Source organism: Amphiura filiformis, chromosome 20 (genome assembly GCF_039555335.1).
Source record: "Amphiura filiformis chromosome 20, Afil_fr2py, whole genome shotgun sequence".
Lineage (NCBI taxonomy): Eukaryota > Metazoa > Echinodermata > Ophiuroidea > Amphilepidida > Amphiuridae > Amphiura > Amphiura filiformis.
The window spans coordinates 17081246-17107821 of NC_092647.1; the positions used below are offsets into that span (position 1 = coordinate 17081246).

At 37.0% G+C, this 26576-nt stretch overlaps 1 protein-coding gene across 1 annotated transcript; it reads left to right on the plus strand.

The window, feature by feature from the left end:
* Positions 1-706: 706 nt before the first annotated feature.
* LOC140142751 (organic cation transporter protein-like) lies at positions 707-24297 on the plus strand. The gene is made up of 10 exons (XM_072164742.1): positions 707-1195; positions 6777-6880; positions 12789-12940; positions 13720-13888; positions 15421-15559; positions 16026-16111; positions 16529-16737; positions 18514-18622; positions 20066-20274; positions 21155-24297. The coding sequence occupies exons 1-10, from the start codon at positions 791-793 to the stop codon at positions 21301-21303; spliced, it is 1731 nt and encodes a 576-aa protein (XP_072020843.1). The 5' UTR covers positions 707-790; the 3' UTR covers positions 21304-24297.
* Positions 24298-26576: the final 2279 nt, after the last annotated feature.

Below are 26576 nucleotides of genomic sequence, written 5' to 3' on the forward strand. Positions count from 1 at the left end.
TTTTGGAATTAAACTGATATGATATTATGATATTATCTTGTTTTACAAAATGAAACATAGCTAAATCGTAATTCTTTAAGTAAGTTCAAATTGGCAATAAAACCCAAATTTTACTATTTTTGCAATTAAGGAAAAATGGGCCAAAAACATGCAATTTGCCATGTTTTCTTACAATTGTAGTCACACAATTCTAAGACTTGGCACAAATTGAGGCATTTAAGGGCTAGGTCATAATTTTGATATTTTGTGTTATTTTTGATTATTTTTATGAAAAAGATTAGAAAATGTGTTTTCTAAAAAGAAGAATGCACTATTCGAGATTAGTCTTCGTACAGGTCTTTGGGTTTGATTGTTTAATACAGCATACGAAAAACACTCTAAAATGCATGTTTTTGGCTCTTATTTCCAAAAACTGACCACAAAATAAACTTTCACAGTCAGTTAGAACTAACTAAAGGATTACGATTTAGCTATAGCTATGCTTCATTTGCAAAACAGAAAAATATTTTTAATCCAAAAATTTAGTGCTGTATTTTTCTAAAATAGAGAGTATCTGCAAACATTTTAGGTCATGTTCTTTTTCTTTCAGCTGTGCATGTGTTATTACAATGTTTTTGGCTTAGCGTTCTGGCTTACCCTATGTGCTAGCTTAACCTACTTATTGTTGTAAGACTTTTTGTTTAGTTGTGGCACAGACCGAGCTAAATGTAGTCGTGTTGTAACAGTATTTCTTGCAAACTCGCATTTAAAGGTATATGAGTGGTAAAATAAAGTTGGAACATTTTCAAATATGTTATTCGACGATATTTTGAAGCAGCTTGGTGAGTTTGGACCCTACCAGAGGCGAATTTACCTTCTGGCTTCGCTCTACTGTATTCCATGGGCGTTTCATAATATTGCTTCGGTGTTTTTAGCAGCGGGAACGGATCATTGGTGTTCCATACCAACTCCAGTCAGCGATGCATTTAATTGTACCGGGTTTGGTCTTGACTTTGAAGAATGTGAACTTGCTCAGAAAAACTTGACTATACCTCATAAACTTGTGAAGGGAGCATTGGTGTATGAGCAATGTAAGCGGTATAATATCAGTGGTTTTACCGAGGATGATACTACAAAACTGAAAACAAATGTGACACAGGAGTGCGATACTTGGGAGTATGACAGATCGCAATATAAGACGACCGTTGTACAAGACGTAAGGGGCTGCACCAGAGAAGATACATTACCCTTCCCAGAATCCTTTGCAGCACGATATACCACCTTATATCAAACACACTCGCATCACTAAAGGTTTTCTTTGTTTCCATATTGAGAATAGACTGGCTAAACCTGGGTCGATAGTGAAGACTAGCATATCTTGCAAGATTTGGATATGCTTTGTTTATTGAGGTATACATTGTGTCACTATCGACCCAGATTGCACTAGATAGCAAATCAGTACATGAAATTAAAACGGGAGAAATGCATTATGGGAAGTGTGCGATATCTTCTCTGGGCTGTGCAACTATTAGATTATTATGTCTACCCCCGGATGGTGAATTCTTAAAACCGTAGCAACCCGCCCCCTTTTTGTTTGTTTGTTTGTTTTTGACTTTTGCTAAAAACATTTCACCCTGGCCTTAATACATGACAAACTTTAGGGAATCTGAATTTAGAAGTTCTCCTAACATGTTTCTACACTTTTTTACATGCTTTTTACCCGTATATCGAAACAGTGCCTAAAATATCTGTGCCCAAAAATCGTTTGCTCCCCTCCCTTTCAACCTGCCATAAATGCTTTGCCCTTCCCCTATAAATCTCCACCCCGGTGCTGCATGTTATTGAATAGTTTTGTTTTCAAAAGGGAGGTTAAGGTAGGTTTTAACCCTGGAATTATGGAAAGCGTTGGGCCTCAAAGCTGTTTAAAGACTCGATTAATTCATCTATGAAGTCAAATTTTGGGTAAAATTGCTCAGTTTTGGAGAAAATTTATTTTGTTATTAATCTTTAAAAACTAATAAATATAAATAGTTAGGACCTTTTCTAACGAACTTTGAGAATTTTTTCACTAGTAGTAGAAAAATGCTAAATTTGGCAAAATAATAATAATAAAAAAAGCCTGATATTCACTTAAATTTCAACTATTTATTAGCATTCAAAAAAAAATTAAAAACGGGTACTAGATTAAAGGATCGGGCGATGTTTTGCCAAGTTTTAAAAATAACGGTTAGTTCGGTTAGTTCTTGAAAAAGAAGAAGTGACATTTAGCAAAACGCGACGAGGTTTATTTGCCCGTAAGAGAGCTCTATTGTTCCGCTATTGTATCCACTATTGTATTCTATTCATAAAAGCTACTGCAAGAATCGCGGCAATCCCTGATATTGCTGGTGTTTAACATTCAAAATGATCCGATACTCTTACATTTATAGACTTATTCGTGCTTTTTATATAATATTCAGAAATTGCAATTATGAAAACTACAAACTTTGAAAGTGAAAATATATTACCATCGAAAATATATCATACTTAAATTCTATAGAATATATAGATACTCAACCCAGAAGTGCCCATTTATTTTCTAAATTTTTGAGTGAACACGATAATGCGATTGATTTTCTTACACGTAAAAATACGACCAATTCAGAGAGAAAATCTTGTTTCTCGTATAGGGCCTACTATAGACAATTTTTTTTGTTGGCTGGCGGCTGAGCTACATCTTTTTACTAATTATCATGATTATACATACGTCAAAACGTGTTCCCATGTTGAAAGTGTACAAGCTATTTCTACTTGCTTTAAAGAGAGCACAATTGAATGAAGACGATTTATTTGTGCCAGGATTTCATTTAATATTACATGTACTATTTTTAATTTAATAATACCCCATACCTAACAAGAACAAATATTGTAAAGGCCATAAATATACGCACATTCTCGTTCATTAACCTTTGGAACATTTCACATGCATGATGTTTGCATCAATGCCTTCTCGGCAATCTAGGGCATAGGCCTATAGTAATTTAAATCGTGAAACCGTAGAACGATCTGTTGGTCAGCATAGATATTGAATAAAATTGAATCCCATCACATCTATATGGCCAAGAAAGGCTATGGCATACTGGTTACCAGCGGCTTAAAATGAATTGACAATACCTTGGACAAATTTTGACATTTTGAGATAAATCCATATCATGGGTAATGTGAGGCGCTCTTTCCATTGGTGACATCCTCAAATCACCACCATGCCACCAAATAATGAAAAGTAATTGAACAAAATGGTGTTGTTCAACGATGTTTTAATGTAAAATTATACACTGACGTTTCGTACAAAAGTACTTTATCAAAGTGAGCAAAATAGAGAATGTCTGCGAGCACGGAAAACAAAATGAGAAACGCGATGTTAAAAGGTGCGTACTAGAAATGGCGCAACACGCAAATTAAAGCAGCGCGAGCGAAAGCGGTCGCAGACAAACTCTAGATATTAAATGAAATGCAAAGAAAGAGGAAGAGAGAGTGATGAAAATAAAGGAAGAAAGTAAAGAATGAAAAAGAAAGAGAAAAGAGAAAGAAAGAAAGAAAGAAAAAAGAAATGAGAAGAAAGAAATAAAGAAAGGAAAAAGAAAAGGAAAGGAAAGAATGAAAGTAGGCCTATGAAAGAAAGAAAGAAAATAAGAAAGAAAGAAAAAGAAAGAAAGAACGAAAGAAAGAGAGGAAGAAAGAAAGAAAGAAGGAAGGAGAAAAAGAAAGGAAGAAAGAAAGAATGAAAGAAAGGAAAAAAGAAAGGAAGGAAAAGAGAAGAAAGAAATAAAGAAAAGAAAAAGAACTAAAAAGGAAAGGAATAATGAAAGTAGGCCTATTAAGAAAGAAAAAAGAAAGAAAAACGAAAGAAAGGAGGAAAGAAAGAAAGAGAAAGAAAGAAGGAGAGAAAGAAAGAAAGAGAGAAAGAAAGAAGGAAAAAAGAAAATGAGAAAACACAGGAAATTAATACAAAAAACTGCAAGGGTGCCGTAATGGTATATAGTATGTTGTTCCTTCAACCAACACTAGTGATCTGAACCTGAGGTTTAAGGGGAAGCTGCACTGAAAAAAGTGATTTTCTAAAGTATTTGACCTGTGCACTTGTAAATTGGTGGGAATGTGTATGCTGATCAAACTTAGCGATTCCAGCCAAAAAAATTATCGTCATTATAACGGTTACCATGGTAACGGCGGCCATGTTGGATTTTTACATGATGTCGTTGCGCGCCATTTTTCTCAGTCGTTCTTTGGTATTTTTTTCTGAAATTTGTTTTATTTGACAAATTTAGGTCTAATTAAAAAATTTACAGAGGGAATTTTCAAAAAAAGGTTGTATGGTTACGCTACGGTGCATTAAAATTGGTAAATTTGCGCATTTTGGCGGAAAATTTACGAAAACGGGTCGTTTCCATGGTTACCAGATGTTTTTCAAAATTTCCTTCTGTAAATTTTTAGATACAGGTATGTCCAACATACCTGCCAAATATAAGCTCAGACAGATGCACCATTACCAAGAAAAGTGACGCGCAAGGTAAAAAATGACGCGAAACGACATCTGGCAGAAAATGACATTATAAGTCTAGAAACACTTTTAGTAAAATATGTTAATTAGGCAGCAATTATGCATATCAAATATTATAAAATCATGGTTCTGTCAACAATAACATTTATACTAATTATTAGCACTCTTTATATGCAATAAACATATTACATTATTCAGAAATTAATTTTTATCCAGAAATTCCTTCAATATCGCCCCTTGAAAACAATACAATACATAAGCAATACATTACGTGTATTAGTATAGGACATAATTCAATTCGCGACTTTTTCGCATTACGTTGTTCCCTTTGATTACTTGCAACTTCTGACCCAAATGTCCGATTTGAATCAAATAAAAAGCAAATAAAGGCCCAAATTCTATAGATTTTTAATTTAGAAAAAACGTAAAAAGACAAAAATACCCCTATTTCACAACAATCCTGGTGCAGCTTCCCCTTAAGGCCAGTGACTCTAAGATCAGACGGAATATGGGAAATCTCGTTGTAGTGGCGCGTTGATAAAGTACTTTTGTACGAAACGTAGTGTATAATTTTATATTAAAACATCGTTGAACGACACCATTTTGTTCAATTACTTTTCACTTTTTACCATGCGATGTTACGTGGGACTCTTAACTTTTTTCTGCACCAAATAATGAGATTTATATATTTTCTAAGACATTAGACCTGTTTAATAATTTATTTTATTTAAAAAGAAAAACGTCAAGTGTTCAAACTTTAAAGCTCTTTTTCTCGAAACAGTAATTTTAATTTCAAGTTAGATCGACTGACGTGTGTACAACGTGGGATGCTATTCGCTACTTGCACGGTTCCGCCATTATGCACTATGTGCGGGAGAGCCTCGAACTGGCAGCATACATGAATGGGAATTGAACTAGTCATAACGTTCTGTGTAAGGTTACATAATTCTTCCTTTCATGTATGCTGCCAGTTCGAGGCTCTCCCGCACATAGTGCATAATGGCGGAACCGTGCAAGTAGCGAATAACGAAATTGAACACTCGTTGTCTGATCATGCATGTGTTTATGGTTCGGATAGCGGTTACTTAGCAGCTCTCGTTCCGGGCTTGGGTTTATTGAATACACTCTATATATCAATATGTCGTTGCCAGTCCCTGGCTGAACTAGTGGGTTCAGCTATTAATTTTTTTAATACATTTTTACCCCATGCAGCTGATTGGGGTGCTTACGGGTCGTTAAAACCACTAACCGCGAAATGAGGATATCGAACTAGTTTGCCCCGCAGGGCTACAAAAAACTGCTAACCGCAAAATATGGATATCCAACTAGTTTGCCCCTCGAAGCTTTAAAAAAACACTCATCGCGAAATATGGATATCCAACTAATTTTCTCCGCAGGGCTACAAAAAACCACAAACCGCGAAATATGGATATCCAACTAGTTTGCCCCGCACAAAGAACTGCTAACCGCGAAATATGGATATCCAACTAGTTTGCCCTCGAAGCTTCAAAACCACTCATCGCGAAATATGGATATCCAACTAGTTCGCCTCGCATGGCTACAAAGAACCACTTACCGCGCAATATTTAAACTTGGCCCCTTTTAACGTTTTGAAACGTTTTTTGGTAGATATTTATATACTCGTATAGTTTTTGAAAATTGATATTTGGGTTAAAAACAGTTTTTGGTATTTTCTCCAAAAAAAATGTGAATTTTTTGCAAAATTTAACCTCACAGATGGCTTTGTCACCACCCCTCCCCTTCTTGGTAATTTTTGATGGTTGGTCCTTACCCCCCCCCCCCCAAGGGTGAGGTGCTAGGTAAAAAGTTTAGCATTAAAATGAGCGCAAAGGATGGATATACGACTAGCTTAAGCTGTTTGGGCGTAAAGACGCGCATTCCCTTCGTAGTTCTAGGGTTAAGTTCTGGAAGCAACGTTTGGACAGTATTTTTTTTGTGGGACATGAGAGCACATCAGACATATCGAATTGCATTCTGAATATGAAGAATGTCCTGATATCAAATTATTTTGATTTTTTTAAATTCGCGATAAAAATGATATTTTATAAAATTTTGACCTTTCGTATTGAAGATTCCTTGTATTCAGAATGCAATTCGATATGTCTGGTGTACTCTCAGCTCCCACAAAAATAGTGTGCAAACGTTAATATCCGATTCTTAAACTCACTTCGTCACATTTTATAAGATATAGACACATTATATTGTTTTCCAACGTTATTCTCATTTCCTCATACAGTTCGATTTGGTGTGCGAAAACAAGAATCTCCCAAAATATGCCGATTCTGCCTACTTTGCTGGGTTCCTGCTTGGAGCTTTTCTTTTCGGTAATCTTGCCGATTGGTAAGTTAATCATATTTATGTTAAGTTCAATCTTTTGTTGTTGTTGTTGTTGTTGTTGTTTTTGAAGAGAAATGATGATGACTCATCTACTCGGGTGTCGACTGCCGACGACAAGTTTCATTTTTTTATTTTTCAAAAAAATGTCGGAATTGTAAATTTTCATGACCAAATTTGGAATCAGAATGACAAATGCATTCAAATGATTACCACTACTACTAAGGCGGGTGGTTTTCTGAATCACAATGGCTCTCAATAGGTTTCTGTCCTGCATCGCTGTCTTGAATTTTTCTGCATCCAATCCTGTGTCGATGATGTTAATGTAGGTAAGAGCTGGTCTTCCAAGCTTCTTTCTCCCATGCTTCGGTATCTCTTGGGTATAGTTGACTTCATTTTGATAAGCTTGCTACAAGCCCTCCAAGCTGTTGTCCTTTGTATCATGACGTCCTTTTCTATGCTCTCCATTAAGGCACCTAGGTACTTGAAGTTCTTTACCTTTTCCAGTTCTTTGTCATCTTTGGTCCTGATGTTTTCCTGCCCATTGTTATATGACATGAATTTCGATTTGATGGCATTCATCTTAAATCCTGCTTTTGGTACTGCTGTTTCAACTCTTTGGAGCATTTCCTTAGCTTGCTTCGGGATAAAATAAGTGCAATAAAAAGTGCAATGTCATCGGCTTTTCCTCCTTTTTAGGTGAAATTTAAACTCTTCCTCCTTCCCATCAATTGGCATTCTCAGAGCAAAATCAAGAACCACCAAAAACAGGTATGGCGCTAGGGTGTCTCCTTGGAGTACGCCAGCCAAGATTTCAAACATGTTTGTATCACCATCAGGTGAAAGAACTGTGGCTCTGGTGTTGTTGTACATTTTGCCAATAGCATCAACTATCAGTTTGGGTATATCATAGGACTGCATGCAGAATCTTCAAAATCTTGCCACGATGGAATGTGTCAAAGGCTTTCTTGAAGTCTTTAAATGTTATTATTGCAGGCATGTTGTTTGCCTTCACCTCTTTAATCAACCTTCGTAATGCCAGGGGCTATTTTAACGTGCCTCCTGACACGTTCGTGCAGTGAAACGTAATATGTACTATTCACAAACACAATACAGCAACTATTGCCAGTTGCTTGTGTTGCGCCCAGGTTGCACACATAAATGAGCTCTGGTTTTTCATAAGATTTTGATAGTTTTAAAGTTGCTAATTTCTCGATTTTTGATATCATATTGATGTGTATGACTTATATACTGACTCTGACTGGATAGCAATTTAATGTGATCTTTGCCTTGTTTGCTAAAAAACAGTGATTCTTTGAATTTTTGGGACATATCATCTCTTCATTCTGTATGTTCCATTATGTATCTACTACTACACAGCTACCAAAGTGGTATTGATCTTGTTGCTCTTCACTAAATTTGTCTTCATACATGGCTGGTGCTATATTAACTACAAGTGTTATCAACTTATTGACAAGTACCATCATCATATTGACTGTGTTTGTTACGCCACCCAATATGTGCTACTCCAGAGAGGATTTGTTGCATCTTAAGACTTTTGCACCAAACAGAGTTGCCAAGGATGTCTTTTCTAGGCTCAATGAGTTAAATATATGTAGTGTGCAACCAACTAGAAAGGGCTATCGAAGTTTCAGCAAACAACAACAATCCATATGTACTATTGTTACTAGTAGAAATGATAGCCATTTTTATGCCAGACTTGCTGCTCCAACAGCAGGAAGAGAAAATCTCAAATCCCTTCCTATTCATCATGAACAAAAGCCAAATATCATTCAGGTTCAGCTACAAAAACCACTACCAACTGCTCAACATGTTACATCAACACACCCTGCCACTTCCATCAGCATTGGACACTGGAATGCTAGGTCAATGAAAAACAAAGTGGTTTCTGTCTGTGATCTCGTCATTCAGAACAATTTGGATATTCTTATCATCACCGAGTCCTGGCTCAGAGGTGACCAATTTGATAATCATGCTATTGGAGACTTATACGCCACACTACCAAATTACCAAATGTATCATGTTCCACGCCCTTCCCGTGGTGGAGGAGTGTGTGCCATTGTTCGTCACGGTTTTCAAGTTAAAGTGAATGATACTGTTATAATGAAATCGTTTGAGTACATGGATATGACTGTGTCATATAACTCGTCTGTATTGAGGCTTTTTGCTATTTACAGGCCGTATCCATCATCTAAGAACAAGCTAACCTCTGAAATGTTTCTGAGTGACTTTTCCTCATTTGTCGAGATCATACCATCCATAACACAAGATCTTATTATGGTCGGTGACTTCAATGTTCACGTTGATGTAGATTCTGATAAGGAAGCAATAATGTTTCTTGATATCCTTGATAGTGTCTCCTATGTCATGCCTCTTCTGAAGAAATCAATCTTGATTGTAATGATCTTCAGAACTACAGACCCATTGCGAACCTTATGTTCATCTTCAAGGTACTCGAGAGAGTTGTTGCTGCTCAGCTTAAGACCTACCTGCAAAGCAATGACTTATTTTCCAGTGCACAATCAGCTTATCGCTGCCATCATTCGACTGAGACTGCGTTATTGCGAGTCCAAAACGATCTTCTCCTCGCCATCGACAAAGGACAGGAAGCAGTTCTTGTCCTTCTAGACTATTCAGCAGCCTTCGATACAATAGATCACGATGTCTTGTTTCAGCGATTGAAGGACAAATATGGTATTGGAGGAACTGTATTGAATTGGTTCGTTTCGTACCTGAAAAATCGTGTTCAAGCCGTTATGGTCGAAGATACAATTTCAGATGCATTTCCACTGCCATGGGGAGTTCCACAAGGGTCTGTCAAAGGACCTTTAGACTTTGTGTTATACACAGGCCCGTTAAGCGATGTTATCAATGTGCACACAGGTATCCAACATATCATTTACGCTGACGATACCCAATTGTACTTAATCCTTAAACCGTCTGAGCACCAACAAGGGATTAGTAGACTCGAAGCATGTGTTGCAGATGTTCGGTCATGGGCAATTCATAATAAGCTGATGCTTAACGATACCAAAACTGAAATAATCCATATCAGATCAAAATTCCGCAAGTCATCACCTCTTCCTACTGTGAATATTGGAGGTGCTGAAATACAGTCTTCCTCTTCTGCTAAAGACCTTGGTGTCATCATAGATAGTACTTTACAAATGAAACAGCACATTCGCAATGTCTGTCGCTCTGCCTCTTATGGTGTTTATAAAATTGGCAAGCTCAGGAAATACTTGGATCAGAGCTCCACCGAGCGCCTGGCCTCCCGCTTAGACTGCAACAATAGTCTCCTTTACGGTTTACCATCTTGTGACATTGCACCTCTTCAACGTATCCAAAATGCAGCAGCAAGACTTGTTACTCTCACCAAGCGCCGTGACCACATTACACCTGTCCTCCGGAAGCTACATTGGTTACCAGTTAAACATCGTGTACTGTTCAAGATCTTGCTGCTAACTTTCAAAGCTAAACACGGTCTCGCTCCAAAATACATCATTGAACTCATTTCAGACTATGCTCCTACCACATCAATCTCTCTCAGATCTTCAAAACAGACTCTTCTCAAACCCGGTCCGCGTACAAATACCGCGTCTTATGGTGACAGAGCCTTCTCTGTCGCTGCTCCGTATCAATGGAATAAATTACCAGACTTTATTCGCAATGCCATTACCGTACCGGAGTTCAAAAACAAACTCAAAACTCATCTATTTAATCTGAATTTATAGCACCATGCATCTCTTCTTTGCTTGTTGGAGGACAATGTTCATGTTTTTCCACTTATTCTGTGCCATGATATAATATTGTATTTTATAATGTATCTATAATGTCATTGTACTTTTTATCTCAATTATGTTATAATATTGTATTTTATAATGTTTCTATAATGTTATTGTACTTTTTATCTCGATGTATTTTTTAAAACTTTATGCTAGCACATTGTATATCTTCCTGTGCTTTTTATTTGATGTACAGCGCATCGAAACTTCAGTCTTATGCGCTTTATAAATGAAATTTATGTTATGTTATGTTATGTTATGAAAATAAAAATCCGTGCAATGAGAATTAACAATCCGTGCATAAAATATTTATATTCAATTCAAGTTTCAATCCGACAAATGACCAATTAAAGAGGTTCCTTTGCGAAAAATTCAAGCAAATATCACCTTGCAACGCCTCTGGCGATGTCCTTTCTCCCCAAGTTTTTGGTCACTCGTGAGGATAAGCCTCAAGACGAGCAGATCAGAGATTTAGATGATTTGTGCATCATTGTAAATTGACACTTTCCCAAGTCACCAATCCACAGGGCCTATTTTTATTGAGACTACCTAAACTCATCAAATCATTTGGGTATTAAACGTTTATGTGTATTGCTTGTAGGAATTTAACACCCTGTTTATGACCTAAACATCCTTTTGTTTCAAGTTAAGTACTCTTTGGACATTTTAGTTCAAAAACAGTGCGTGTGATCCTTTGTAATAATACTTCCATGCAACTTTGACAAATTTCATACAATTTGCAGATATCCTATAAAATGCACCTTTGCTCACCAAAGTTGCGAAAGTTTTAATACAAAATTTATATTTAAAATGAAAACCTACCATTCTAACATTTAAAATGTTTTAACATATTTTGTTGAGCCAGGTGTATACTTTCATCGAGCATGGAAAGTAAAAATAGCAAGTTACTTAAATGGATTTACATTTTAAATAACTCCAACTAATATATTTTCTGTTTATAAAACACATTATCATTAACATAAACCAGGTGTGTACTTTCATCGAGCTGTAGCTAGTTCAAAAAATAAGTCCATACATTTGATATAGATATTTAGTTGTGACAGAATGCAATATTCTTAATCGTGTGACCAATTGTGTAAAATATTCTTAAAAACAACAACTAGTCCTAATACGCCAACATTTTGAAAAATTTAAAATGACAAGAATTGCAGGTCTGATAATGGAATTAAATGTTTGTGGTCTACCCCAAGGATAAATTCGTGGACACCTAAATATAAATGTTAATGAATTTCAAAATAAGTAAGGTGTAACAAGAGAAAAGGACGTTTGCCAGAACAGGGCTTAGGTGCATTGATAAATACGGTATCAGCTTCCAGCACCACACATCGACATCGCCTGGTAAATAATTACATTGTATAGCAGGGAAACTAAATCAATACCCGGGGATACCGGGGTAGAAAATGATGAATATCTCCCGTAATTTTTGCTTTCTAAAGAAGCCAATTTTAAGGCTTGCACTTGAATATATGTGTTGAAAGAACGTGATAGTGCGTATTGACAAACAAACGTGCGTTTTGAAATAAAAAACTGACAAAATTCAGATTTTATATGTGCCGAACAGAAAAAACATGTCCGCTGCCCTCATTCGTAAACAATCGGGGTAATGAAACATATCACGTTACAAACGCAATGTGGACCACTGGTGGAGGCAGTCTTATGCAGATGACTTACCAGGCTCACTGAGATCTACAGATGTCATCACCGAGCTATTGTCAATAGCCTTAGTCGAATGTTACCATGAACTTTATTGCAGCGAATATTGAAATCAACTTTCTAAATATTCCAACCATACAATCTTTGGTCGGACCAGCTTCGAAGAACAGAAAACGCTTCTCCTGCACAACCATGCAATGATGTCTTTCACTCTGCCCACTAATTTACCCTTCCTGATCCAAATGGCTTCTCTTATCCACGGAATATCTTTCACAGTCAAAAATTCTTAAAGTGCATGATCAATATAATACGTACACACAAGGTGATGAAGTTTGATAAAAAAAATAGTAGTATTTATAATGTGTATTATATTTTTGGCAGTCTGTTACTGGTTTTCATTAATACGTATTTTGATCTTATTTCTCTCTGTACAGGATTGGTCGTTACTTGGCATTTTTCATAGCCATTGGTGGTGTGACTATATCAGGAACAGTAGCAGCATTTTCGCCGAATTTTGCAGCCTACGCTATCATGAGGTTCTTCATAGGTCTAACCAATATGGCCGGTTTATGTGCCTTTATATTAGGTTATTGTTCTAAAAATTAAGATTTATGCTGTTCATTATAAAACACAAAAGAGAAAATGATTTATTATCATTATTGTTTATTATCTTTATACAGGGAATGTTCGAATCAATTAAAAGCTGTTTAACCGGGGCACTTCAAAAGATCATTCGCTACTTGCACGGTTCCGCCATTATGCACTATGTGCGGGGAGAACCTCGAACTGGCAGCATACATGAATGGGAATTGAACTAGTCATATAACATTCTGTGTAAGGTTACATAATTCTTCCTTTCATGTATCCTGCCAGTTCGAGGCTCTCCCCGCACATAGTACATAATGGCGGAACCGTGCAAGTAGCGAATGGACATGTAAAGGGACATGATTCTCTCAATGTCAAATACTTTGTGCCACGATCCTATTTGATATTCAATTATTATTGTATTTTGAGAAATAAAAAAGATGGGCGTTTACCTGGTGTTATTATCTTAATTTGAAGACTCTGACGTCGTAAAACCAAAATAAAGATTTTGTTTGTATTTTATTTGGATCCGGTTACTAACTCATTGCATTCTAATATAAAACCTATAAACATTGGTATTCCTCAAGGGTCTATTTCAGGGCCACTTCTCTTCATAACACACACGTAAATACATTGCTATTAAGCTGAATTGGTTGATTATCGGAAGGGCTATCCAAAGGTTTAATTATCGAAATACGGAATATATATCTGTCTTTTTTATTGTTTCGGCAAATATTATATATCAACACGTACGCTTTTACACCATTTTGTATATTTCAGGGAGTGAAATCGTCGGCCCTTCCAAGCGGTCAATGGCTGGTAATCTCATCATGTTGTTCTTCTCTGCCGGGTACATGTTACTTGCCATCATTGCCTATTTTATACGAGACTGGAGACAACTACAGCTTGTAATGTCGGTTCCATTAGTGCTCTTTTTCCTGCTTATTCCGTAAGTAACTTGATCTGAAAGGAATATCTTTTATTGCTGAAGTTAACGCTTAAGACCATAGACAATATATTCGTTTGGTAGATGATTTACTCAATATTGTATCATGAATACTGTGATAGATTCGTTTGGCGGAGGATTTACTCAGTGTTGTAACATGCATACTACAGGGTGTCCCAATAAAAACAGAACCCTCATTGCGACCTCTTTTTCTCCTATTTCTGAAAAGTTGATCAAATGTATTTTGGTGTGTAAAGACACCTTAAATCGTTAGCTTTAATAAACCAAAACACTTATTTCAATCAGCTCACAATTTTTTAAAATATCCTCTTTAAGAAATGTACCCGTTTTTCACTCTGTCCACGGAGGAGGTTTGGTTACATCAAAGATTAAAACGAAACACACGGTTATTGACATGGATAGATAATAGTATTAGACTTTGGAATGCATTCACTATGAGTACAATTTTTACCCCAGCCAAAAATATGGAGACAACCAATATGAACTAGAAAAACCCAGTTTTAGTGAAATCAGAATATTGTAACCCCCCTGTACATGCCCTCTGAAAGTTTGAAAATAAGGTTGCCGAATTCGGCACCCTTGCAATGTGAAAAATGCATTATACGGTCATTAAACATAGTATGAGCGAGGATCACCAGCTAGCCTCCAACATCTTCGCAACCGTATTTCTGCTGCATTCGGAAGTATGCGGCGCACAAGGAGGGTTCGCAATGTAATTGATGCAATGAGGACCAGGGCTGAAACATGTATTCGTCAAGGAGGCAACCAGGTAGGGGGAAAACCAGCACAGTAAACTCACTTCAGAAGAACCAAGGACATACAAAACAGGCTACCTTTTAGCCCCAAAAGAGAAAATGACATGTTGTAAACGGGGTTGTAAATAAAAAGAAAGCAGGAGACAACAAAGTAAGAAAGTAAGAAACATAATAAAACAAAAAGGCATAAATAACCAAGAAAAAAATAAGTTTAATTGCTAGTATAGCAAGAGAAGTCCCATCCCACATCCATTTTGCCGACAAGTTAATGACACTTAACACAAACAATAGCCCATCGGCAAAGCCCATTCCCTAAATAAAGTATGTTATTTTATAAAGTTATCATTTAAGAATGCTTGATATTCATGCATGGTACATGTACTCCTTTTTAATCTTTGAAGTAGCCAAACCTCCTCCGTGGACAGAGTGAAAAACGGGAACATTTCTTTAAAAGAGCATATCTTCAAAAGTTGTGAGCCGATTGAAATATTTCTTTCGGTTTAGTAAAGCTAACGAATAAAGATTTCTTTACATACCAAAAATATATTTGATTAACTTTTGAGAAATAGGGGAAAAAGAGGGCTCAATGAGGGTTATGTGGTGTGTTTTTTTTTTTTTTTTTTTTTAGGGGGAACACCCTGTATGGTAGAAGATTTACTCAGTGTTGTATCATGCATACTATGATAGACTCGGGATTTACTATCATGCATATTATATAATTATGGTAGATCTGCACGTTGTTTTCCTTGAATGCCATAGTGTCCTGTGTGAATCTCCTCGTTGGCTTATCAGTAGGGGAAAATTTGCCAAAGCAGAACAAATAATACGGAAAGCAGCTAAAGTGAATAAGGCACAATTACCAGAAGTCTTATTTGAAGAAAATGAAAAACTTATGGAGGTAAGTTTGTTTCGACTTTTGCATAAGTATTATTGGTCGAGCAGCAATAAAGATCGATTTTCATTTAAAATCAATATATTATTGAAAAATAATACCTTGATGTTTTGAAGAAGTTCAGTCAACATTCTACAAGTCATATATACTTTGAAAATTCCCTTGGTTTATTGTTGTTATTGAGTTATGTACGTTTTACAAAAGTCATGTGGTTTCAGCCCTCTTTTCAACCTAACTTAACAACACACCACATTACATTTTTATGAAGATTTCATGATTACGTGTTAATCCAATGGCGATGTAAAAATTTGCGGTATTGTATCAACCCCAACCCCCTCCCCTCAGTTTAATTGTTTTATTGTTCCAAACACTAGCATTCAAGCCCAACCACCGGTTCTGCTTAGGGGACCAATGCGGTTGGGTTATGAAGCCATCTCTAAAATTATTGATAGTAATTGTGTGTCTTCTACAGAAAGAAGACAAAGCTATGGCAACCCCTTGGGATCTGTTTAAAACACCGAATATGAGAGCTAAGACACTCAATCTGTTCTATAATTGGTAAGCATTGTCTTGGGAAAACATTGTGCTCCGTTTTATTTTCCTTGGGCCGTCGCGACCAACGACACTTCTTATGAACCATTTAGCATCATGCACTTCCCCCTTTCTTAAATTTTCACCTATTTCTCTTCCTCTTCTCTTTTGCCTTTTTTCCTCTCTATAATTATGTCCACTTCCTTTTTTTCCCTCTCATCATTTTGTCCTCATTGTTTGCTATTGGTTGATGGCTTACCCATTTAAGCACGTGGGCAATATATTTCATAAAAATAAGACGTTCACAACAACACTATACGAAGCGGTAGACGTGAGAGGGTAAATTTGTCTTTACCTTCAATGCCTCGTGCGTGATGTCCGCGTACTAACGAATACCAAATTACGCATATTATGACGATTCTTATTATGTTAATATTTGTCCAGGTTTGTTAACAACATGGTATACTACGGGCTGTCTCTAAGTACGTCAGGTCTTGGTGTCAATGACTATGTGGCAGCATTTGTGTCTGGCGCAGTTGAATGTCCCGCTCTGTTATCTTGCTGGTTTATTTTGGATAGATTCGGCAGACGAATTCCGCTATGTATTTATATGGTTGGCGGTGGAATGGCTTGCATACTCGCTGCACTTCTCCGTAAGAGAAACAAAATCTGTAAAAATATGTTATTCCCAGCAGTTAAAATCCATATACCCTCTGTGGAGGACCTTAATCTTACACAGAGGGAGTGTGAATTTCAAACGGAGTTACCTAAATGGGTGAATCCATTGTAAATCTACACCCACTGTGTGGAAGATTAAGGGCGTGTCTTCCACAAGGGAGTGTATGTATTTCAACTGGAATAGTAACACTACAAATTAGGTCAAGCACCATTTTGACCTAATATTTTGATGCATTACGTAGATACGTAAGATTGTACAATCTTATCTTATAAGATACAATTGTACAAGATTGTACAATCCTATCTTATTCGAATTGACACCTCTTTTGTCAAAGTCGGACGACTTTGATATTTACGACCCCAATAGAACCACAAATGTGATCTAATCTTTGACCTTTTCGGTAATAACTTATTTCGCGATAACAAACTGAAAAAGAGCGTAAATACCGGAAGCGTATTCAAAAGAGTGTTCGCGCGTAAGCGCCGACAAGTGCAATAAGTGTTCCGTCATATGGAAGGTTTGGTAAAAACGATTCCCTTATAAACATGATAAACCATCTATGCACACAGTTGCCACCTTGATACACCTGAGCACACAATTTCGTCCAAGCCAGCAGTGAATTGTCTCTACACAGTCTTTCATTACACATTACACTACACGGTTGAGTGCATAGCGTCATAAGATCTGTGTGTGAGCGTCTAGCTGGAAAATTAGCATCTGTAATAATGGTTATTCTCAAAACATCAAGTGTTCCCTTCATCCAATCTGAATTTATTTTTTATATCAAACGACAGCTAACCCTTCCCCCTAAAACACTTTTTTTTCGTTAAGTCAACAGATAACGCAATTCAAAATCTGTTGAAAACGACCTCCTATCCAAGCACGATTTTGGCCAAAATGTAGGTTTTAAAAGTTAAAATCTCAAGTGTTCCTTGCAATATTTTTCTAATTTTATGTCATTGAATGAAAGAGCACACTTATATTATCCACATTAGAATGAGCAATGGCCAATTATCATTAAATTGCAAATCTTGTGCAAAAAGTTACTATTTTCGCCTGTTTTGTCGTACTGTTGTAAATTCAGTGATCTATGACTTTGCTAAAGAGCGCTTACAAATTGATATGAGATCACACCACTAAATCGGGTCCAACCCTATCTGACTGAAGAAATAAGAACTAGTGTTTTATTCGCTGACCAAGGCTGATATGCCAATTTTTTGGTGATAGTTGTGCTCTGTGCATGTTTTTCTAATTATCTGGGCATAAAAAGATGAAAAATACTACAATTCGGATATTTTATGAAGGATTTTGGTTCCATGGACCAACTGATGTCACAACATAGCTAGATGAGCTGAGCTGTAGAGTTTGGTATGGTTTACATCATGTTCGAAGCACCACTGAAAAAAATCGAGCCGCTCAACTACCAAAAAATACTGGTTCTAGGGTAGAATATATCATAAACATTTGGAAAAATGTTGTTTTGAATAAACGATGACGATTTCTTGGGTACCTTTTAACACATAAAAGAATAAGAACTTGATTTAGTGGTGTGATTCCTAGCTCAGATGAGCAATGTCGCCAGGTCTGAACGCTGTACCGGCGTCAGCTGAATTCAAGTACGTTTAGAGGGCACAGGTATGGAATATGTCAATCTAGGGCCTATGTTTATTAATCTATGTGTGAATCGCGTTTCAATCCACTGCTATATATTAATTTTAATACCGTTTATGAATTACAATTTATTATTTAGCACCTGGTGTAGGTCGTACCGTTGTGGCAATGATAGGCAAGTTTGGGATCACGGCCTCATTTAGTGTGATATATATCTATTCTGGGGAGCTTTTTCCAACGCCAGTCAGGTATGTATTTGTACTGGTGATAATAAATACAGAAATTACAATGAGAGAGAGAGAGTAAGAAAGGAAAGTGAGAAAGATAAGATACAATTGACCTTTTCGATAAAATTCCACGCCTCTGCGAATAGATATGGGTTGTCGTCATTTGACGTCATGCCGATGCGAACATCGTTTAGTGAACATCGCTCACTATAAATCGCTATAATAATAATAATAATAATTCAAGGAAATCCCGCCTATTTTTTCAGGCGCACCACTGCAACGGCAGTGTAAATTCGACAATTCACGCGTCACTGCAACGGCAGTGTAAACTTCGAATTTCGATTTTTTTACACGTATAATCTATAATCACCATTTCACAAACACAACTAATCTATTACCATCACTGTATACACAACTACTACTGCCCTGGAACCTAGGGGAAGGGGGTACAGATACCAGAACCGGGGGTGATCCCCTACTCTTTCCGAATAGCTCTGACACTTTTTACGTGCACAGGGATCATGATCGAGAGCCCTCCTGTACACGGCACCAACGGCTTTACGTGACTTCCGAACCACGGACGAAGCACATACTTCTACATACACTACTTATATCTGCACGTGATAAGCAGTGTATAGGGGCGGATAGAAATTCTTCAATTAAATTCTGAAATTAAATTTCTGAACTGAATTGAAGGATTCCTGACCATATAGGAACTTTTTGGGAGGGAAGAGAATTTTTACCTAAGGCAAGCCCAAGGCTCGAACCCTCGTCGATCGTATCTCCCGGCCGGCAGCGCAACGCCTTAACCACTCGGCCATCTCGCCCTGATGAAGCGCATATATAACATATGAAGCGCAATGTGTGATTCGCCCAAAACAGCTTTGCTCTGCAACTAAAATGGACACATCACCCTCTATAGTCGGCAATAATCAACGGGGCAGTTTAAGCAGTGAAGTTAGCTCAATCGATAAGGCGTTCTACTATGGTGCGAGAGGTTGCGAGTTCGAACCATGGTGGTGCTACGTACTCTTACCTGGAAAAATTGAGGTTTTTTTCTTGAAATTCTTCTAGGCAAGGAACTCACTGCTATTTGTCTCGTTGTAACCCGCACAAAACTCGGGGAGCTGATCCTACGGTTGCGAAGGTTATCCGTGGAATGTCTAGGGTGAGCGCTCTTGAAGCTGCAAAGTCCCTGATTTGTTGTGAAATGGTTTTAGAATGATGTGGGGCCGTAGTGGTCAGCGACAAACTGTAAAGTGTGCTGAGGCTTGTGGATCAACGTCTAGACGTTGTGCCTGTGCGTAGCGCACTATAAATCACTGCGCTTTTTTATATAGTTTTCAGGGTTCGTCAATAATTATAAGAAAATTACAACTAGTTATTCACTTGTTACAGGAGCATCGGTATTGGCATGTCATCTACGTGTGCTCTTGCCAGTAATCTATTATTTACTTCTTACAGGAGCATTGGTATTGGCATGTCATCTATGTGTGCTCGTGTCAGTGGCATCATAGCTCCCTTTATCTTGATACTTGGTGACTATTGGTCGCCTCTTCCATTTATAATCTTTGGTGTCAACTCCGTAGTAGCTGGTATTTTGGCGTTGCTTTTGCCTGAAACATTAGGAACTAATCTGCCGCAGACCTTGGATGAGGGAGAGGCGTTCACTAGTAAGTGAATATAAATTTTATGTTTTTTCACCTCCGTCCCCCGGGGGGGGGGTCACTCCCATTGAGGCCTGTACACCATCCGCGATAATCAACTTTTGAAAAGCACCCTAAACAAGGATTTGACCCTTGGCTAAAATGACACCCTAAACAGGGATTTCATTCCTAACATCAAATTTCATACCCTAAATTTCATTTCCGCGTATTTAGCAATTGCAATTTTGCTACCCTTTTTTTCCAATTTTTCATGTTTTTGACACCCTAAACGCGATACGCGCGTATCGTGCCTACCCACGAAAAACGACCCTTTTTACGCGTTTTCATTATCGCGGATGGTGTACAGGCCACAATGGGAGTGACCCCCCGGGCTCCGTCCATATCTACAAGGTTTCTCCATTTACAAACAGTAACGACTCAGTGACCATCGACCACAAAACTGTTTTTAAAACTTTATAAATATGTAAGCATGTTTTGGTTTTGTTCAAAGCGTTTTAACATACAAAAATTTATTTACAAGTTTTTAAATCGTTTTATATGTACAAAAGAGTAAAACAACATTTTCAAATTTTTTAATTTGTAGCTAAGTTCTATATTAAAGCATATCCATGTACAAAGTACTCACATTTTATGGAGAAACCTTCTTGTCTGGTTTCCTAATCATGAGTGATGACTTGATCCAGCAACACTGGTGGTGTTTCTAGAATATGTAGTGTTTCTAGAATTTTCAAAATGTTGACAAAATGTTATTGTAACATATTTTGGCAGACATTTTTGCAAAATATTTTGTCAACACTTAAAAAATCTAAATGAATGAGGAGATTTTATAACCGTGATTAAAATGTTACCCTGTAATATTCATTATTTTGTTGCCAATTATCCACAGGAAGTTCAAGTAATACACCAGGATTATGGACTCTCTGCAAATTCAAAGGAAAGGATACCGAATACCAACAAGCACCAGCGATTGAGGATGGTAAAGAACTTGATGAGTGCCCGGATGACATCAATGAAAACTCTGCTGCTCCTGTTTAGCGTATTGTTAAGTTTGTGTATAAAAACGTTGCTTCTTCTTTGCAATATACCTTTTAAAATCGACTACAAAAAATGTAAATAAATTCATGATAATTGCGATGTTGCAATTTCTGACGCCTTGATGCTTACGCCCGTCCAATTTTATATCAAAGCCGGGTTAGAGGATGATTTTGAGTAGTTAGACAGGCGAGCGATATGTGACCATCCATCTCAAATCGCTCGTAAAGTCGGCAAATTGTATTTCGAGTTACAGTCCAAAATGTGCATAAAGCTTGTATTCATTATGTACCTAATAATTGTCCTACAAGTGTCTCATTTCAGTCCAGTCAAATACCAATCTTTAATCCTATTGTTGAAGAGGATAATAAGCTTATACTTATAGTAAATAGCTTTAGTCTTTGTTTGCTTTGGCTAAATCCTGTTCAAGTGGTGAGTTAACCAACAATTAACAATGAGAGGACATTCCTGAACCTCGTTGACTTGGGGATGATTTGAAGTGACCGCCAATTATGACCAATCGATATTTAATACCTGCAATGTAGAAAAGGAGATATATTGTAGCACCAAAATAATGTAACTTTTTACTGAAGTAGCAAAGTTTAACAACCCATAACCCCGCTTCTGGATATTGTTTAAAGTCAAATGATATATCATTGTAAAGCTTATGATATATATTTTCTAAATACGCAAGAAAACAAAATTGACCAGGGGCCGACTTTACGAGCGTTTGGATGTGGATGGTCACATATACCAAGGCACCAAACTCAAACACCGGTCAATCGCGCACTGGTAGAATCGGTAGTATTGTTTTTATTGTTTTAACTGCTAAACCGTCGGTTCTGCAAGAATGCCGGCGGTCGAGCGGTGGTGGTGTTTTGAAACCATCCCCAAAAATCGCAATATGTCTGTGGCTTAAAAGTTATGCAGGTCTGCTCACTCATCTAATGTCATCCATATCAAAGGGATGCACTTGTCGACTACTATATACATGTGTCTCTGTTTATGTAATAGCTTGGAATAAATACCAGCCTCATCTCAGGTGGAGGTCACTACAAATCATCCCCAAGTCACTTAGTTTAGGAATACAGAGAACATTCCTAATCCACGGAACTTGGGAGTGATTTGAAGTGACGTCCACTTGAGATAAGTCTGGTATTTATTCCTAGCTATTATAAAAGAAGAGACACATTGTAGCAGCCGCGTGAATCCTTGATATGGATGTATTATTGTTTATTTCTCAATAAGATATCTCAAGTGACGATCATTGCTTTAAATCAAACCTCAGTCTTGTATTTCTGAACATTTTCAACATTAGTCTTCTATCAAAGCTATGTCAATCCACTGTTGGATGTAGCCCTCCTCATGATCACTTCAGACCTTTCTATCTACTGCTACATGTACTCTCGCCCATGTTGTGCCGATATTCCGGGGAGTGGGGTCACTCCCATTGTGGCCTGTATACCATCCGCGATAATCAACTTTTGAAAAGCACCCGAAACAAGGATTTAATCCTCGGCTAAAACGATACCCTAAACAGGTGTTTTCACACCCTAAACAGGGATTTTATTCCTTGCATCAAATTTCATACCATAAATTTAATTTCCGCGTATTAGCAATTGCAATTTTGCTATCCTTTTTTTCCAATATTTCATGTTTTTGACACCCGAAACACGATACGCGCGTATCGTGCCTACCCACGAAAACTACCCTTTTTACGCGTTTTTATTATCGCGGATGGTGTACAGGTCACAATGGGAGTGACCCCACCGGGGCCGATATATGATGTCATATCATCTCCCCACCTCCTCTTCTGTCTACATTAGTCTTCAGTGATGCGGAAAACAACGAAAATGTCGACGAATAAATTAATACTATAGTAACCTTTTTTAGAATGCCAGTTTATTCCCAAAATATTCCTCAAAGCTTGTACAATACTGCTGATACCCTTTGACAAACCTTACAGCCACATTCGGTGATCTCAGGCATGCAGTGGCGGCATGGGGGAATAAAGGCTGGTGAATTCCAAACACATCATGCAGTTATTGTTGCCTACATGTATGCACACAACACAGGGGCACTCACAATAGGCAATTATTAACCCCTACTGGTAGCGCTGGGTTGTAGATATAGGAGGTGAACTAGTTAATCTTAATCATATATCAAAAAGTATAAAAGCAATGATTTTAATACTTGCTCTATGTTTCAATTACTTTTTTTTTCTTCAAAATATATGAATTTTCAACCCGGTATAAGCTTTAATAACGGGGGCCATACATTTGTATGAGAAAGAAATCTACCATCTATATCCAAACTCCCGTGTTATTCCAATGCACATTTGGCTTCACCGGACCGCCCAGGCTTGGCCGCATTTGGAAGAGGGGTGTCACGAAACCGTAATAGGTACAAATTTAGTACTTTCTGTCAATCAAGTATGGTTTATTCTCTACACGTCAAACTTTAAATTATTAGCATAGTCCTTATAATAACGGGGGACCGCCTCGATGAGTAAATGACAGTAAACCATTTAAAAATACCCAAAAACTCGATCAGTGGAGCTCCGCCCATACATGTCAATATCGATTGGATTAGTCGACCGTAGCGGACAATTCGATCGCTCATTGGATTAATATTATCACGTGGTAATAAATTTGCATTGGACAATCGATTACTATAATGGTTTAGTACTGCATATTTCGGTTTCAATCTTCACTAAACGGCGAATTTGCCGTGGACATATCTGCACTATGATTAGCGCGGATAAATTAAAATTTTGGCCTAAAACGGTTGAAATTTGTGGGGAATTATCACGAGTTCTTAACTACTTTAGAAAGTTCCTGCAATCTTATTGGTTCAACGCGCGCGAGTCCACGTGATACTCGATCGCGCTATTTGGAACCAATCGGAGGTGCATAGTAACATACAACGGGACTGATCAGCAATTCTGTAAAATGTAGGATTTAATTTGATTAAAATTTGGTATACTTATGATTAATATTTTTACTATTTGTCGTGCATCTTTCGTCTCATTTAACACGGGTGACATAATTTTTGGCGTAACTTAAAAAAAGTCTTTTATTTACATTATATCCATTATCGTAATAATGGCTTTTATTCGCATGTTTTGATGTTCTCAAACCCTCATTTTGATTTGAAAATTTAAAAATTCAAGTATCAAAGCAAGAGTATTAAACAGCAAACACAATTTACGACTAACTTTAATACTCTGCATGCTATAATAGGCTTCAATATGAAAAGTCCAAGTTTTGAGATAATTTGTCAAAATATCAAGAGCTATGAAGAACCAATTCTAAAAACTTGGACTTATTTTTGTTGAAGCCTATTATAACATGCAGAGAATTTTAAGCTAGTCGTAAATTGTGTTTGCTGTTTAATACTCTTGCTTTGATACTTGAATTTTTAAAATTTCAAATCAAAATGATGTTTGAAAATTGTATTTGCTGTTTAATAATTCTGCTTACTTGATTTTTTTCTTGAGGTTTTGAGAACATCCAACCATACGAAGGAAAGTAATTACAACAAAACTACGATATTGATATAATGAAAAAAAAAGAATATATAAATTTCAAAGAGCAGAAACCCGACTGAAAATTGATATAATTTTTGACATTGATAAAGAAAATAGTTTTAATAAATGTTTAAAGGTAGGTAAACCCGATTGTCAGCCTCACCCCGCCCACTTAACCACATCCGATCTGAAACTCTTAAAGTAGGGATGACCAATGAACCATCAACTTGATTAGAACACTCCCATAGACATGCAGGGAGCTCAACTGTGCACTGCTTGCACATACATTTCTAAATTGATCTCATTCTTTTATTTTTCAATATTTTTCTGTAAAATTTGGGGAAGTTACTGCCAATTATATTTTGTAACTATCTTGCAAATTACAGCAACATAACTTATTTTGTTTTTCTGTAAGTGCGAGTCAAAATTGGTCCATCGCCACAGTGCGCTTAATTGCCAGTGGCTGAGTTTAGCACTGCTCAAGAATGGCACAAAATATTCAAATCAGTAAGATCAGGTGAAAAACGTGGCCTACTGAGCTGTAATTTGGCAGAGTTGCCAGTAATACCTCTATCATACCCTCTGTAAAAAGGTTAAAAAATTGAACAAGTAGATCTCGAGTTACAAATTAAATCACCAGCTTCCCTTTGGAATTTTTATATTCCTTTCAAATCATGTTAAGAAGACACCTTTCTGAACATAAATGTGAAGTTTCGTGCTCATTCGATGTATTGTTCACCTGATCTTAACCCTGAACGTTTTCTTATATTTAGGCCTATAACATCTACAACTTGCTGCTGGCTATACCTTGTTTAGGACTTTCAAAAGAAGTACCTGAATGTGCAACCATAACTGTTTCAAAATAGCCCGCGATAGTCATGCAGGTAACTCCGAGGTCAAGCATTGAATTGGTTTGAACAAAGATACTCATAATGTATTGAGTGCTACTTTGGTTTGAATGAGGAATACTATACAGGAATACACATGAGCATGATGAGGATAATCTCTATTGTTGTGAATGAGTCAATGACCTTCAAAACTTAAGATTTTGTTTACATACACCTACTAATTGGTCATATTAAACCCAATAACATTGAAATTCTTGGTTGTGAAAAAAAGTTCACCTACTTAGTGCAATTTTGATTTTGTGCCATATCGGCTATCTTGGATGCTTTTTGGCAAATGTCCTCTAAATGCATGATTTCAATGCCTTGGCTTGCCAAAATAAGTTATGCCAGTGACTAGTTAAGTGCCATTTCATAAGAAACCCTTTGATACTTTCACAATATGCTTGTTTCATGTTTGCAAATATGTTAAAATAAAGAAATATATAAAGGTAAATATATGCTTATGCCAATTTTGCTCCCAACTGCTATTTTTGGACCTTGTCATTTTATTTCGTTCCAATGACCGGTCAGAATGGGAAACTTTGATAATTCATAATTCGAAAAGTTTTTGACCGATTTTGACCATTTAACCACCAAAATACTTCTGTTGATTAGTTCTACTCAGAAAACAATCTTTTGTAGCAATAGGGTCAACATGAAATTTTGATGGTTATCCCTACTTAAAGGAGTATTTCGTGATCCTAGCATCCTCTTTTTATGACATTTTTGAGTACATATCCACGAAAAAAGCATATTCCCAAAATTTCAGTTGATTCCGATATTGCGTTTGAGAGTTATGCATGGTTATGTGTATTACACTGCTCCATAGACAATACGTTGTAATTTCGTTCTGGTGCACC